We start from the raw sequence: 16,973 nt of genomic DNA, 5'->3' as shown, positions 1-16,973 counted from the left end.
AGTGGCTCATGCCTGTAATCCCAGCACTTTGGGAGGCCGAGGCGGGCAGATCACGAGGTCAGGAGATCGAGGCCATCCTGGCTAACCCAGTGGAAACCCATCTCTACTAAAAACACAAAAAATTAGCTGGGCTTGGTGGCGGTGCCTGTAGTCCCAGCTACTAGGGAGGCTGAGGCAGGAGAATGGCGTGAACTCGGGAGGCGGAGCTTGCAGTGAGCCGAGATTGCACCACTGCACTCCAGCCTGGGCGACAGAGTGAGACTCTGTCTCAAAAAAAGAAAGAAAGAAAGAAAAGAAAAGAAAAAAAAAAAAAATATATATATATATATATATATAAATTAGCCAGGCATGGTGGTGCATATCTATAGCTCCAGCTACTCAGGAGGCTGAGGCAGGAGAATTGCTTAAATCCAGGAGGCGGAGGTTGCAGTGAGCCGAGATCACGCCACTGCACTCCAGTCTGGGCAAGAGAGTGAGACTCAGTCTCCAGGAAAAAAAAAAAAAAAAGGTTTGTTTTTGTATAATGAAGTTATAAGCATTATGGAGTCTGCATGAGCCCCTTGAGAAAGAAGCTGGGGTTGGTGTTGGGCAGAAATAGAGAGAGAAAGGGGATAAAGAATGACAGGACGGGGAGTCAGGGGCTGGGCCAGCAAAGCAGAGCAAGAATCCCTAACTCTCAGAAGAAAACACTATCAGTGATATCAGTGATCACCCCCAATGTAGGATTAGCCAAGAGGGCCTATTTAGGTACAGAAATGCCTATTTTAATTTTTGTCCATGCATCTCTATTTACTTCAAGCTTCTAGTAAAGGTCTCCGTTTCCGCACTCTCCCCTCCACATTTCTATTCAACTTTTAAAATGCAGTTTTTTTTTCAAGTCATTTTCCCCATATTTTCTCTAGTATCTCTATGCCACTTAACTAAATTTTCCTTTGTTCATAATTTGTTAGAACAAATATTTACTGAGCATCTACTATGAGCCAGATGTATGTTAGATGCTTACTGGAAACACAACCATAAATAAGACAGACGTGTAGCTGCTCTTACAGTCTACATTACAATAGAAAGACCAAATGCATGATTAGATACACAGACACATAAAGCAGTCAAATGAGCAAAATAAGTTTTAATAGTACACACAGGAAAAAAGGAGTTGAGATAGAGAATAACAAAGAGGGCTTGAACTGTGAACTGGGGACAGAGGAAGCTCTTCTGATAAAGTGACCTTGCAATGCAACATGTATAAAGGAGCTGACTACAAAAGTCGGTTTAGAATCAGGAAGAGGGGGCAGAGTTCTCAGCACAGGCCAAGAACTAAAGGCAGAAAAGAGTGTGGCCTCAGGGACTTGGAAGCCCAGAACATTTGGAAGATGCAAACAAGGGAGAGGGGAGCAGCTGACATTGAAAGGGAAGGGACCATCATGCAGCACACTGGACCTGGGTCAGCAAACTTCTGTAAAGGGGCAAGTAGTGAATGTCTTAGGCTTTGTGGGCCATAAGGTCTCTGCCACAGGATCCAAATCTACAGCTGTAGTACAGAGGCAGCCACTGACTACATCGTCAGATGAACGTGGCTGTGTTCCAATAAAACGGTATTTATGGATACTAAAATTGAATTTTATATAATGTAAATATCATGAAATAGTAAACATTTGAATTTTTCTTCTTGTAACTTAAAAACCATTCTTAGCTCATGAGCCATTAAAAAATAAACAGGATGGCAGGGTGGATTTGGTCGGGGGATGACAGTGTGCCATTCCCTACTATAGACCACTGAATTCTAAGCCATTTTATCAGAAGGATAAAGCTGATTTACGTGTTAAAGTGTTGCAAGTAGTTAGGCATAAGCCCGGCAGGAGAGGGCTCTACCACCCACCAGGAATGTCGCGTGATAGCTCAACAATGATCGCATTGCCCCTCTAAAAGTGATAAATTGGCAGCCAGAGCCAGGGAGAGGCCATTTCCTGACAGTCCACACCTGTTGCACCAAAGTGTTAACTGAATGCAGACGCCAGGGAGAGGCCATTTCCCGGGCATGCACATTGAGACAAAATGGTGGAGAAATGGGAAGAAAACCTCAGATGGGCACCCATTACCACTTCCTAAACAAACTGCCTGCGCTCAGTTCCCGCGCTGTGCGTGCGGGCAGCCCACCCTCAGGGAAGAACGGTGGGAAAGGGCGAGCCTATAAATCCCAGGATCAAGGTTAAACATCAACTGTGACCTCCGTGCCTGCTTGGGACTCTTCCAAGCGTACTTTCCTTTCTTTCTGTTCTGAAGCCTTTTAAATAAACTTCTGCTCCTGCCTGCTCTGACACTTGCTTTGGTCTCTTCCTCTGCCTTATGCCCCTCCGTGGAATTCTTTCTTCTGAGGAGGTAAGAACTGAAGTTGCTACAAACCCATACGGATTTGCTGCCAGTAACTTGGATACCTTCCACCGGTAACAAAAGGGGTTACATTTACTGATGTATAAGAAACAAAATGAAACAGACAGGCAGGAGGCTGCTACAGTAATTGAAGCAAGACATGATAGTTGTCTGGACTGTGAGTAACAGCAGAGATAAAGACCTATGAGAGATCTATTTTGAGATAAAAATCAATAAGCCATTTCAATGGACTCCATAAGAAGACGAGATAGAGAAAACAAGGATGGCTGCCTGATATTGAGTCTTCCCCATTCCCTCCCCGAAAAAAAAGCAGAAAAAAAAAAACTTAAATAAAAGACACATATGACCTACATTCTCACCGATATGGAGATAACAGCGCAAATTCAGATGACCTGTAAGTAGAAAAATAATCCAAATTCCAACACAGTTGCAAGTCTGTGGATGCAGAAAGTCGGGGAGAATAGGCTTACGACTCCATAAAAAGTAGCACAGCCTGGAGGACTTACACGAAGCACAGGTAACAGAAGTCTCAGAAAGAGGACGCCCAGCACAACTGCCACAACGCAGAACCCATGCAGCTCACAGTACCCGCTCCAGGGAAGGGGCCTGAAATGGAGCAAGACTAGGACAGGCAGACCCTGAAAAGCATCAGTTCTGGGGGGAGTAGCAGCCCTTGCACCAACGGCAGTGAAAAAAAGAAGAAACTAAGAGAAAAGCATTTAAGGATCCTACAGAAACAAAAGGCAAACGAGATACACGAGCCCCTCTCTTCTCCCTCCATCACAAGCATCACCTATAAAAGAAACTATGCAAGACAGCAGAACTGACAGAAGAGGATGCTCTGGCCACATACCCAGCCTATACAATGAATGGAAATAGACAGAAAAGACTACATCCATTTTAAAAATCTCTTTTGAAAAAACAAAGAAAAAGTAAATCATTTCAGCTGAGGAAAATCCATCACACCCCCTAAAATAAAAGCAAACACAAAACTGAAGAATATAACAAAACCCTTGAACTTGAATCAAATATTGTCAGCTGGGTGCAGTAGCTCACACCAGTAATCCCAGCACTTTGAGAGGCTGGAGTGAGTGGATCACTTGAGCCCAGCCTGGGCTACATAGTGAGATCCCATCTCTATAAAAAAAATTATTTAAGGCCGGGCGTGGTGGCTCACGCCTATAATCCCAGCACTTTGGGAGGCCAAGGCAGGTGGATCATGAGGTCAGGAGATCAAGACCATCCCGGCTAACACAGTAAAACCCCATCTCTACTAAAAATACAAAAAAAAAAACATTAGCCGGTCATGGTGGTGGGCACCTGTAGTTCCAGCTACTCGGGAGGCTGAAGCAGGAGAATGGCATGAACCCGGGAGGCGGAGCTTGCAGTGAGCCAAGATTATGCCACTGCACTAGACCACAGAGCGAGACTCCATCTCAAAAAGAAAAAAGAAAAAAAAAATTTTAATGGCTGGGCATGGTGGCACATGTCTACGGTCCCAGTCACTTGGGAAGGCTGGGGTGAGAGGACTGATTGAGCCTTAGAGGTCTAGGCTGCAGTGAGCTGCAACTGAGTCACTGCATTCTAGCCTGGGCAACAGAGCAAGACCCTGTCTCCAAAAACCCAAAAACAGAGCAAGGCCCTGTCTTCAAAAAAACAAAAACAAATACTGTCAAATGAGTATTTGGGGTAAAAATGTGTGTGTGCGTGTGTGTGTGTGTGTGTGTGTCTGTGTCAGTGTGTGTGTGTCTGTATAAAAATATGTATGTGTGTGTGTGTATATATATAAAAGGGTCAAAGTCAAAGTGGCTGAAATAAAAGATAGCTAAGCAGGCCCAATGTAAACATTATTGGAGTCCCAGAAGAAAAGCAAAACAATGAAACAGAATATTTGAATCTATAATCCAAGAAACTTTTGCAGAAATATAGACCTGAATCTGTTGAAAAGGCCAAGCCAGAACTGGAATGATCAATCCAAAACATATTACAGTAAAGCTATGAGTCTTAAAAAAAAAATCCTGGCCAGGCACTGTGGCTCACGCCTATAATCCCAGTACTTTGGGAGGCTGAGGTGGGCAGATCACGAGGTCAGAAGATCGAGACCATCCTGGCCAACATGGTAAAACCCCATCTCCACTAAAAATACAAAAATTAGCTGGGCGTGGTGGCACGTGCCTGTGATCCCAGCTACTCGGGAGGCTGAGGCAGGAGAATCGCTGAACCAGGGAGTCGGAGGTTGCAGAGAGCACAGATCGCGACACTGCACTCCAGCCTGGCAACAGAGCAAGACTCTGCCTCAAAAAAATAAAAAATATAATCAAATAAAAAATATCCTTAAGGAGTCTCCAGGCAAAAAGATCAAATAATTTTGAAGGGAAGAAGAATTAGACTGGCATCAGATGCTTCAAAAATAACATACTCCGTTCCATTTCTGTTTATTCCTAACAAACCAACATACAAATACAGGTGAACTATCAGCTATACGTCCTGGAAATACAGGAAAAATAAAACAAACCAATGATGTGAGAGCTTTGAAAGCTGGAGGGAAAAAAAAGAAAAAGAAAGAAGAGACAAATTTTAAAAGGAAGCAAAAGACTCTGGGCATCACCACATTTTCTGTCTGTCCCCTAAAGGCAGCCACAGTCTCTGTGGGAGGTGGTGTGGCGCAGCAGGCACTCAAGCAGAAGCTCCGGCCTCCTTTCTCGCTGAAGAGACCAGACGAAGGAGACTGGGCACCTACGGCCACCAGAGAAATGAGGTAAGGACTCAGGAAGTAAGAGAACCAGAGGAGAAACCCCAAGTTCTGAGTATGGAAGTTCAAGTCTCTGGCTGACCCCTGAACAACATGTGTTTGAGGCAAACAAATCAGCTTGCACCTGAGGCTCAACGAGCCCATCTAAGCAACTGCCCACATAATGACAGTGTGCATTTAACTTTAATGACAAGTCAACTGCTTGCTAAAACAAAAACGTCATGCTCTTTGCGACAATACAAAAGAATCCAGAGTCTACACAGTATTTACAATGTGCAAAATACAAGCTCAAATTATTTGCCATACGAAGAGCCAGAAAAATGTGACACACTATCAAAGAGAAACAAAAACAAAACAGATGGCAACCTCAAAATTACCAGACAAGGTCATTAAGACGACTAGTTATAACTATACTCATCGAGGTAATAGAAAATACATTCATAACAAAAGGCAGGAAAAGCAAAGATGAGAAATCTCACATGAAAACGAAATTTTAAAAATGTATACAAAAACCAAGTAGACGAAAAACAATCAAAAATATCTGAAATAAAGGTACTAAGTAGCAGAATGGATTTGATGGAGAAAAACATCAATGAACTTGAAAACAAATCAATCTGGGAAGAAAAAAAAATGACAACAATAATGAACAAGAAGGAGAGCACTATGGACAAATGCAAACATTTAAAAGGTATATTATGTAGAAAGGATTGGCAAACTACCTGGCTTACTGCCAGACTTGTAAGTAAAGTTTGCTGTCACACAGACACAGGCATTTGTTTACTTATTTTCTATTACTCCTTTCACACCACAAGAAAGCTGAGCTGTTGAGACCACATGGCCCGCAAAGCCTAAAATATTTACTATCTGTCCCTTTACAGAAAACTTTAGCAATCCCTGGTATACAGCTAATTCGAAAAAGATATACAGCTAATCAGAAAAAATGAGGAGGAAATGCAGCAGAAAAGATAGATGAAGAAATAATGGCCAAAAATGAATTATATGTAGAAACACAGATAAGTACACATTCAACAAGTTCTGTAAAATCTAAACAAAATAAATGTTATAAAACCATATCCAGACACTTAAATTTCTGAAAGTGAAAGATAATGAGAAAATATTGACAAAAGCCAGAGAAGGACACCTTACTCTTTTTTTTTCCCCAACTCTTGTCGCCCAGGCTGAAGTGCAATGGCGTGGTCTTAGCTCACTGCAACCTCTGTCTCCCAGGTTCAAGTGATTCTCCTGTCTCAACCTCCAGAGTAGCTGGGACTGCAGGCACATGCCACCACACCTGGCTAATTTTTGTATTTTTAATAGAGATAGGGTTTCACCATATTGATCAGGCTGGTCTCAAACTCCTGACCTCAGGTGATCCAGCCCCCTCGGCCTCCCAAAGTGCTGGAATTACAGGTGTGAGCCACCGCACTCGTCCTGTTCCAACAATTAAAAAGGAAAGATGACAACATACATAACATGATCAAGTAGGATTTATCCTAGGACTGCAAGGTTGGTTCACCATACAAAACCCTTCATTACACCACATTAATACAATGAAGGACAAAAATCACACGATGATCAATCATGCAGAAAAACATTTGACAACAATATCTAACTTTCTTTAATAATAACAAACAAACAAACAACCTGGAATAGAAGGGAATGTCTTCAGCCTGATAAAGGACATTTACACAAACCACAGTTACCATCATACTAAATAATGAAATACTGAAAGCTTTTCTCCAAAGATAAGCAACAGGATAAGGATGTCCATTCTCACCACTTCTATTCAACACTGTGCTGGACGTTCTGGCCAGAACAAATAGGTAAAATAAAATAAAATAAAATAAAATAAAATAAAATAAAATAAAATAAAATAAAATGCAGCCAGACTAGAACTGAAGAAGTAAATCTCTCTCTATTTACAAAATTATACAACATTGCATATAGAAAATCCTAAGGAACCCACAAATACAATTTAGAACTAATAAACAAGTTCAGCAAATTTGCAGGGTATAAGATCAATATACAAAAATCACCTGCATTTCTATACACTAACAGCTAACAACGTAAAAAAATTAAGAACAAAAAAGTTAGGAATAAATTTAACCTAAGAGGTATAAAACTTGTACACTGAAAACTAGAAAGTATCACTGAAGGAAATTTGAGATGTGAAAAAGAAACACATCCCATTTTCATGGACTAGAAGATTAAATATTATAAACACACCAACACTTCCCTAATTAGAGATTCAATACAATCCTGCCAAATCCCAGCTACCTTTTTTGTTTTTGAATAAACTGACAAGCTGATCATAAAATTCATATAGAAATGCAAGGAACCCAAACAAGACAGCCAAACAATCTTAGCAAGGAACCCAAATCAAAATAGCCAAACAATCTTGAAAATGAAAAACAAAGTTACAGGACTCATACTCCCCAATTTCAAAACTTACTACAAATTTACTGTAATCAAAACTGTGTGAGCCATGCACGGTGGCTCACGCCTGTCATCCTAGCACTTTGGGAGGCTGAGGCAGGTGGATCACCTGAGGTCAGAAGTTTGAGACCAGCCTGGCCAACATGACGAAATCTCATCTCTACTAAAAATACAAAAATTAGCCAGGCATGGTGGTGCGTGCCTGTAATCCCAACTACTCAGGAGGCTAAGGCAGGAGAATCACTTGAGCCCAAGAGGCAAAGGTTGAGATGAATCCCAGCTACTTGGGAGGCTGAGGCATAAGAACGACTTGAGCCTAGGAGGCAGAGGCTGCAGTGACCCAAGATCTAGCCACTGCACTCCAGCCTGAATGACAGAGCAAGACTTGGTGTCAAGAAAAAAAAAAAAGAAGATACCAACCCTGTGGACACCTTGATATTGGACTTCCGGCCTCCAGATTGTGAGAAAGTCCATTTCTATTGTTCAAGCTACCCAGTCTGTGGTCTTTTGTTACAGCAGCGCTGGCTGACTAACACAATCTGCTTCATCACATTCCCTCTTGTTTCCTAAGTCCACCTTGCATACCCAGCTTCAGGACCTGCAGGCTCCTTCTCCCCCTAGGCAGAGTTAGGTATTACAGTACGCCCATGTTTGAACTGCAGACATTGAGGCTGGAGGATGTCAAATTACTTGGTGAGGTGAGGCAGAGAAAAGATGAAAATCAAACTTTATCTGGTTCTGTGATCTGTGCAAAATATCTCCACACATTTTAATACTAGATACTTAAGGAAAAAAAGTCAGAGAGAAGCTGCTTACTTTTCAACCCAGAGGACTGAAACGAGCTTTACACCTCTCTTTCGAGCTTTGTCCCAAGTGCTCTGGTAGCCATCTTTGAAGATAACGTGAGTTACTTGTTTGTTAAAAGTTTTTGAAACCTGTAGACAAAATGCAGAAAACAAAATGTACATTACTGTTCATTCACAACTTCTTAAGTACAACTGATCAAAAAACCTCTACCCCAGCAATTCTGTTTCTCAGAATCTGACAGAGAAACACTCGAAGGAATGCATAACACTGCTTAAAACATATCTGTTCCAGTTAGAATGGTGAATCATACACACAAGTTCATGTCTACTCCCTCTAAAAAACTCTCTGAAGTGTTACTGAAAGAATAAAGAGTTGGAGCCCTGCAAGGCTAAAGAGAACAGAAGAGAAAATGTGGCCATGAGAAGGCACCACATTTTTAGAAGATGGAAAGAGTCAGATGATAATGGACATTTCAGAAAAGCTTTCTACACCAAAAAAAAATAAAACCAAACGAAATTCAGAGGCAATAGAGAAAACAGAACACATATTTAACCAAAATTAAGAACACTTAATATCTTAAGATACTGTATTCATGGCCGGGCACGGTGGCTCATGCCTGTCATCCCAGCACTTTGGGAGGCCGAGGCGGGTGGATCACCTGAGGTCAGGAGTTCAGGATTTCGAGACCAGCCTAGCCAACCTGGTGAAACCCTGTCTGTACTAAAAATACAAAAATTATCTGGGCATGGTGGCGGGTGCCTATAATCTTAAATGTGTAAATACAAAGTAAGAAGGTATTAAAATCAGTGCAATCATTCAAAAAGTTGGAAAAATTCAGCTAATTAAAACCAAAGGAAACTGGGTGTGGTGGTTCACACCTGTAATCCCAGCACTTTGGGAGGCTGAGGCAGGTAGATCATGAAGTCAGAAATTTGAGACCAGCCTGGACAAATGGCAAAACCCTGTCTCTACTAAAAATACAAAAATTAGCCAGGCATGGTGGTTCGTGCCTGTAGTCCCAGCAACTCGGGAGGCTGAGGCAGGAGAATCACTTGAACCCGGAAGGTGGCGGTTGCAGTGAGCCAAGATTGCGCACCATTGCGCTCCAGCCTGGGTAACAGAGCAAGACACCGTCTCAAAAAAAAAAAAAAAAAAAAAAAAAGAGAGAGAGATACTGTATTCATGCAACATGATCAGAAGATTATTTTTTAATAGGATCCTAAAGAGCTCTTGGAAATTAAGAAAAGATGACATAAGTAATAAAATTTTCTACAGAAGTATCAGTCAATGAAGTTGAGAAAAGCTCACTGGTAGTAGAACAAAAGAACTAGAAGACGGACACAACAGGAGACAAAAGGCAAGAACGTCAGGAGCTCAGACCAGGAAATCCAACAGCCAATCAACAGAAGTTAAAGAAATACAGAAATACACAAAATGGAGACAATATTATTAAAGATATAATCAAAGAAAAGTTTCTCAAACTAAAGGATATGCATTCTAGATCAAAAGAAACCCCACAAAGGCCCAGCACAAGAATGAAAACAGCACTAGACCAAGCTTATCACAGAATTCCAGCATGGCTGGCAAAAGGGAAAAATATTAAAAGAGTAGGTAATCAAGGTGAAGAGGACGGAGACACATCACATGCAAACAATGATAAGTGCCAGCTGAATCAGGCTTATCAACAGCAGTCTGGAAGTGAGAAAACAATGGGAAATACCTTCAAGGAAAAACAATATTTGTGCTAGCATTTTTAGTCAGCTAAAATATTAGTAAAAAAAAAAAAAAACAGTATAATAAAGGCATGCTCAGACACTCATGGTGTCAAAAATGTTACCTTTTATGTATCCTTTCCAGAAGCAGAACTCATCTGCATAATTTTCTATAGCATTCAATTGTACTGAAGTAAATATATGTACACTGATTGGAAATATGAAGGCAAATACCAAAAGAAACAGATGATGTGAAAATAACTGTCTTTGAAAAATGGAAAAGGAAACGTACTGCAAAGGGTTGCTGGTTTCTCTTTGTGTTTATTGTGAATTTCACGGCACTGCCCATTAGTCTTTTTAAACAATAAATATGTATTGCTTTTATAACTCTCTCTCTCTCTCTCTCAGTCTCCACACCCCTACCAAGTCCATGGGAGCTATCAAGGCAGCTAAGAATTACCGGGCTGAGATTCTAGATTAAGACTGATACCTAGAGATGAGTCTAGCATTTGAGGCCATTTTCCCACAAGGCTTTTATCAAATTTAGCAAACACTGAACAGGACAAAAATTGAGAAGCCTCAAAGGGAGAAGGGGGTCTGATAAAACTCCTACACCTTGGGCTGAGACCCAAAGAGCTGCATCTAGATTAAGGGTGAATCAGAAGTTATAATGACCCTCACAGGCCTGTAGTCTAGTTTTAAATCATCTCGAATCCTGAAATTGGCTTAAGATAATCCTGGATTATGATACTACAAATACCCAAATCTGTTACGATGTTAACAACTGTTGAATCTACATTCACTATTCTTTCCCCAACTTTGCTTGCCAAGTTTTGAAATAAAAGGTGAAACCAAAAAGATCCAAAAGATCTAAGATCTTAATGCTACCCTCAAACCACCTTGTCAACTCACTTGTCTAATGGCTTTTTTCTCATTCACAGTAACTCTTCCTCATCCCAGGTAAATGTTAGGCATGAGAACACGCAGACTCCCTCAGGTTCCTACATTCCGGTGTATCACAGCAGGCACGTCTCCCCTCCTGCAGTGCAGGCCCTGCTCCTATATTCGGATTCCTCTGCACTGACCTCTTACTCAAGACAGGCATTAGGGAGGTCAAACAAGGCTCTTAGGGTAAAAAAATTTAGTAGCACCCACTCTTTGCCTGGTGGTGAGTGCCTCTTAAGGTTCATATCCACGGCAGCTCTCTTGCCCCACCCCAACCTAGCCCTACCTTCGATAATCTTTTCTCCCATTTTTAATGGATCTCTTTCACTCAGCCTATCAGCCAGCCCCTCCCAAATGCCAGAAAAGGACATAAACAGACTTTTTTCATAGGTAAACTCCCTGTAAGAGTGTATTAGTTCCCCCTTATCCACGAGGGTTAAGTTCTGAGACATGCCCGCCCGCCCCCCACCCCTCCCAGTGGATGCCTGAGTCCTGAGCTAGTACTGAACCGGTTATATACTGTTTTTTCCTATACATACATATACAATGAAGTTTCATTTACAAATTAGGCACAGATTAACAATAATAACAAAATAGGGTAATTGTAACAATGTATTGTAATAAAAATTACACTGTGGCTGTAACTTTGGCAGTTTGATGTGACTGCAACACTAGCATAGTTCTTCACAATTTCAAGATTAGAAGATTTGTTCTCACTGTAGATCTTAGCAACTTTAGCATATAATTTTTTTCCTTTCCTTAAAGTGGAGAACTTTCACCTTTTCATTTAAAGCACCTTAAGGCTTCTCTGGCATATCTGAATAGCCAGCATCACCACTCTTGCACTTTAAGGCTGAAAATTAGGTCTGCCAAATTTAATCTGCCTTGCTCGCTTTTGGTCACTTGCTTTTTATAATTTATTTATTTATTCCTATATAGCTGCAAGTCATGCTGCTAAATGCTATAACAACCTTCACTGGCTTCCTTATAACACTTCTGGTGGATATGTCACCATGGTAACCGTTGCTTAAGTTACTTTTCAGGAACTTGGGGCAGCACCTCTACAGTTCAAACAGGCTGCAACCACCAACTCTTCAACCAGGCCTGTGCAAATGCCCAGGAAGTGACCTTTTGACAGGAGGCCAAAATCTTCACCATCGGATCCTACTAGTGACTGCTTGGGTTTTTTTGGTTTTTGGAGACAGAGTCTTACTCTGTTGCCCAGGCTGGAGTGCACTGGTGCAATCTCAGCTCAAAGCAACCTCCGCCTCCCAGGTTCAAACGATTCTCCCGCCTCAGCCTCCCAAATAGCTGAGACTACGGTGTGTGCCACCACACCCAGCTAATTTTTTTGTATTTTTAGTAGAGATGGGGCTTCACTATGTTCGCCAGGCTGGTCTCGAACTGCTAACCTCAGGTGATCCACCCGCCTCAGCCTCCTAATAACGCCTGTTTTCTAAACATGCATCCCATGAACCCCAGCTACGCGTGTGCAGATCAAGTACTCCATTTTTCCCCACTGCTTAGATCACCCCACTTCCCTAACTGATAAATATCCCTAAGCCTTCTCTTTGGGAATGAAGATTTGAGTACTCTTCTGCCTCCTAGCTGCGCTTCTCTGTGAATGAATCTTTTCTCTTTTGTAAAACCCGTCGTCACAGTGATTGGTTTAGTGTGTGTGGGCAAAAGATACCTATTCGGTATCAAGGACATTATTAAGTCAAATAAAGCTACTTGAACACAAGCACTATGTGATAGTAAATCTGATAACACAGATGGCTATACTGAGAAACCTTGAATAAGGCAAACTGTTTGCTATCTCCATTTCCTCATATCTCAATGATTCCTGCCCATTTCACTGAAAACTGCACTAACTTCGCAATGACCTTATAGTGTTCAAATCCAAAGTACATTTGCCCATCCTATCTTTCTTGAACTATCTGTAGTTTTTAAAAATTCTGTCTTTAAAATTACTCCCTCTGAGCTCTGAAAGGCAATTAAAAAACTACTCCTGGTCAGGCTCGATGGCTCACACCTATAATCCTAGTACTTTGGGAGGCTAAGGTGGGCAGATCACGAGATCAGGAGATCAAGACCATCCTGGCCAACATGGTGAAACCCCGTCTTTACTAAAAATACAAAAAAAAAAAAAAAAATTAGCGAGGCATGGTAGTGTGTGCCTGTAGTCCCAGATACTTGGGAGGCTGAGGCAGGAGAATCGCTTGAACCCAGGAGGCAGAGGTTGCAGTGAGCTGAGATCATGTCACTGCACTCCAGCCTGGCAAGAGAGCAAGAGACTCTATCACAAAAAAAAAAAAAAAAAATTACTCCCTCCTTTGACTTCCACACTTGCTTTTCTCCTTCTCCTGGCATTCTTCTCTCCCTTTGTCACTGGGTCCCTGCTCCCATCGCCTGTCCTTGAATACTGAACAATGCTCCTCCCATCACCACTCTTCATCCTAACCATGCCCGACATGGGACGACGTCCACACCTGTGACTTTACACGACCCCTATGGTCCTGACCCCCCAAATCATCATCTCTAGCCTTGAACACTCCAAGTTCCAGACTTGTATATCCAAATGTCTAATAGATATTTTCAATATGCCCAAGTTTACAACTTTTCCCTTAGAAACCTGTTTCTTTTCCTATATTCCTCACTTTGCTTAATAGCACTATGCATCTAAGTAACCAGTGTAAGAATCCAGCGTTTCATCCTAGGTTCCTCCTCCTCACTCAATGCCCACAGGCCCAACTGTTCTGTTAAGTCCTACTGTTCTAAATTCTTCACAGTTTGGCTCTTTTTTCTCCCACCACTTACCCATTGCTTTGTCTGTATTCTAAGTAATAACTCCCAAAATAAGAAAATGCAAGTGTAACCTTTTACCTATCAGAAGACTGTCATATGAATCAACAGCAAAATAAATGTCTTACCTTTGCTCCCATATCCACAAGCTGTGTTGTAAATGTCTTTGAATAATTTTCCGTTCCATTGGATGACCACACTTCAACATAGGCCACTACATCTGAAAACAAGATATGAACATGAAATATACATTTGTAATTCCAGCATCCTCTGCCCAATAGATTTTGTTCTATTTATATTTAAGAGTAAACCGAGGCCAGCACAGTGGCTCATGCCTGTAATCCCAGCACTTTGGGAGGCGGAGGCAGGTGGATCCACGAAGTCAGGGATTTGAGACCAGCCAGGCCAACATGGTGAAAACTCGTCTCTACTAAAAGATACAAAATATTAGCTGGGAATGATGGCGGGCGCCTGTAATCCCAGCTACTGGAAGGCTGAGGCAGGAGAATCACTAGAACTCAGGGGGTGGAAGTTGCTGTGAGCCGAGATTACACCACTGCACTCCAGCCTGGGTGACAGGGCAAGACTCTGTCTCAAAAAATAAAAAAGTAAAAAAAAAAAAAAGAGTAAACCAAAAATTTATTCTACTGGCCAGGTGTGGTGGCTCATGCTGTAATTCCAGCACTTTGGAAGGCCAAGGCAGTGGGATCACTTGGGTGCAGGAGTTTGAGACCAGCCTGGGCAACATAGTGAAACCCTGTCTCTACAATTTTTTTTTTTTTTTTTTTTTTTAATTAGCCAGGAATGCTGGCAAGTGGCTGTAGTCCCAGCTACTGGGTGGGAAATGGGGTGGGGAGGGTGGAGAAGCTGAGGTGGGAGAATTCCTCAAGCCCAGGAGGTAGAAGCTGAGTTATGATCGCACCATTGCACTCCTTGCCTCAAAAGTACGAAAAGTAGATTAAGTTTATTCTACTGGCTAAGCAAAGTAGCTCATGCCTGTAATCCCAGCACTTTGGAAGGTGGAGGCAGGAGGATGGCTTGAGGCTGGGAATTCAAGACCAGCCTAGGCAACATAGTGACACCCTGGCTCTACGAAAAAATAATAAATTAAAAAATTAAAATAAAAATAACCAGGCATGGTAGTGCCTGTAGTCCCAAGTTACTTAGGAGGCTGAAGCAGAATTGCTTGAGCTATTATGTGATGTCACTGCACTCCAGCCTGGGCAACACAGTAAAACTCTGTCTCATAAATAAATTTCTACTAAAAGCCTTTTCAAAATAGCTTCAGTGGAATTTATTAAAATTTTAAGCAAAGAACAACTGTACTCATACAATACATGACAGTTTACATTCCTAAAATTAGATGCTTTCCCCAAATTCTTAGGCTTAGTTTTTCTAGTGCAGAAGTCTGTTTTCTGTGAAGGGACAGATGGTAAATATTTTAGGCTTGGTGGCCAATAGAGTATTTGTCACAACTACTCAACTTCATGGTTGTGGCACAAACATAACCATAGGTAATATATTAATGGGCCAGCCTGTGCTCCAATAAAACTTTATTTATGGAAAAGAAAATGTGAATGTGATATAATTTTTTCATTTGTCCTTTTTTAAAAATCACTTAAAAATGTAAAAGACATTCTTAGCTTGTAGACCCTACAAACACAGGCAGCAGGCCAGATATGGCCTGGGGGCCATAGTCTGTGGACCCCTGTTCTAGTGGATATCCTCTTCTTAAAACCTGATGGTTAAAAGAATTTTCCAGGTGTGCCATTGGTCAATGATTGCGGGTAAAGCTAAAGGAAAACCAGGTTAATTTAACAAAATACTAACATTAGAAAAACAGCCGCATCTGATTACAGAGTTTGTATAAAGCCTCTAGTCTTTTCTTTTGGCTATGTTTTATGACTCCAGGCCCCACAATACAGGCCCCTTTTTTTTCCCACGGCCAAACTCTACAAGACAGGTGTCCTCTATTCCCCGCTCCTGGGCTCTTCCAGGTGCAGAGCGGGCGGGACTGGGTGCGGTATCATATACTGGTTGGGACAGCAGCCCTGGTCTAAGGCTCTGTCAGCACTGAATAGCCACACACCGGGGGACAGGCACCTAAACGCCCCATGCCTTAGTTTCCACCTGTAATACGAGGTAAGAGAGTTGATACAGCGGTTACAAAATCAGACAATACCACACCATCCTAAGCACAGCGCCTGGCACACGAGGACTCCGCAGTAAAAGGCGGCTCCTATTATTGGAACAATTAGCATAGAAACTCCAGGTGGGCCTCAGAGGGGGTAGAGCAGGACCGGACCCAGGAGGACCTCACACCAACTTCCGGAGGGCAGGACTCTGACTGCCTATTAGCTCCGGGACCAGGGACTAAGGCAGCAGGGGTGAGAGCAGGTGGGGTAAGGGCAGGTGGGGGGGGCGGGATCTGGGCGACAGGCAGCATGGGGGAGAGAGCAGGCAGCGGGGGATTGAGGGGGACTAGCAGCACGGGGGAGGCAACAGGCAGCCGGGTGTTTTGGGGAAACAGGGAGCATACGGCGGGAAGCAGGCAGTCGGTGGTTTGGGGAGACACGGAGCACGGGAGGGGAAGCAGGCAGCCGGGGGTTTTGGTGGGACAGGCAGCGGGGGAGGCAGGAGGCGGCAGGGGATCTGGGAGGGGACAGGCAGCGAGGGAGGGGCGAGCGGGGCTGCTCCCACGGGACCCCCCCCCCCCGAGTGCGCCCGCCACCAGGGGTGCCAGTCCTCAAATTCCCCCGCGGCTGGCGCAGGAAGCAGGAAGTCCCTCACCTTTCAGGATGGGGGCCGCCATGACAGACGGCGGGATCCGGCGGGCTGGACGGTGCGGTGCTGGAGACCCTGGCGGCGCAGGCGGGCACTGGGCATGCGCGGGGCGAGCGCGCCGCCCTCACGGCGCTTGACGGATTCCGCGCTTCCGGGATTTGTCTGTAGCTGAGGCGGGAGGCGGGAGGCGGGAGGCGGGAGGCTGTAGGGAGTTGAGACCCCGGGGAGGGGGCCGGATAATGCCTCGCCGCGCCCCCGGCTGCGGGGCCGTGGTTTTTTCTCTCCTCCTGGGAGTAACGAGCACGACGGCCCCTCACCCCTGAATTAGCCTTCTATTTCCATTT

At 43.2% G+C, this 16,973-nt stretch overlaps 1 protein-coding gene across 2 annotated transcripts in view; it reads right to left on the bottom strand.

The window, feature by feature from the left end:
• Positions 1 to 16,725, bottom strand: part of MCPH1 (microcephalin 1) — a 240,996-nt gene extending 224,271 nt beyond the window's left edge. For both annotated transcript variants that reach the window (XM_045397815.3, XM_045397817.3), the window contains exons 1-3: positions 16,636 to 16,725; positions 13,974 to 14,065; positions 8,393 to 8,511 (exon numbers count right to left, since the gene is read on the bottom strand). In XM_045397815.3, the coding sequence (XP_045253750.2) occupies positions 8,393 to 8,511; positions 13,974 to 14,065; positions 16,636 to 16,657 (233 nt within the window). In that variant the 5' untranslated portion in view covers positions 16,658 to 16,725. The remainder of the gene's footprint in view (positions 1 to 8,392; positions 8,512 to 13,973; positions 14,066 to 16,635) is intronic.
• Between the last annotated feature and the right edge of the window lie 248 nt (positions 16,726 to 16,973).

Source organism: Macaca fascicularis, chromosome 8, assembly GCF_037993035.2.
Source record: "Macaca fascicularis isolate 582-1 chromosome 8, T2T-MFA8v1.1".
In the NCBI taxonomy this organism is placed as follows: domain Eukaryota; kingdom Metazoa; phylum Chordata; class Mammalia; order Primates; family Cercopithecidae; genus Macaca; species Macaca fascicularis.
This window is presented reverse-complemented; position numbering and strand designations above follow the sequence as displayed.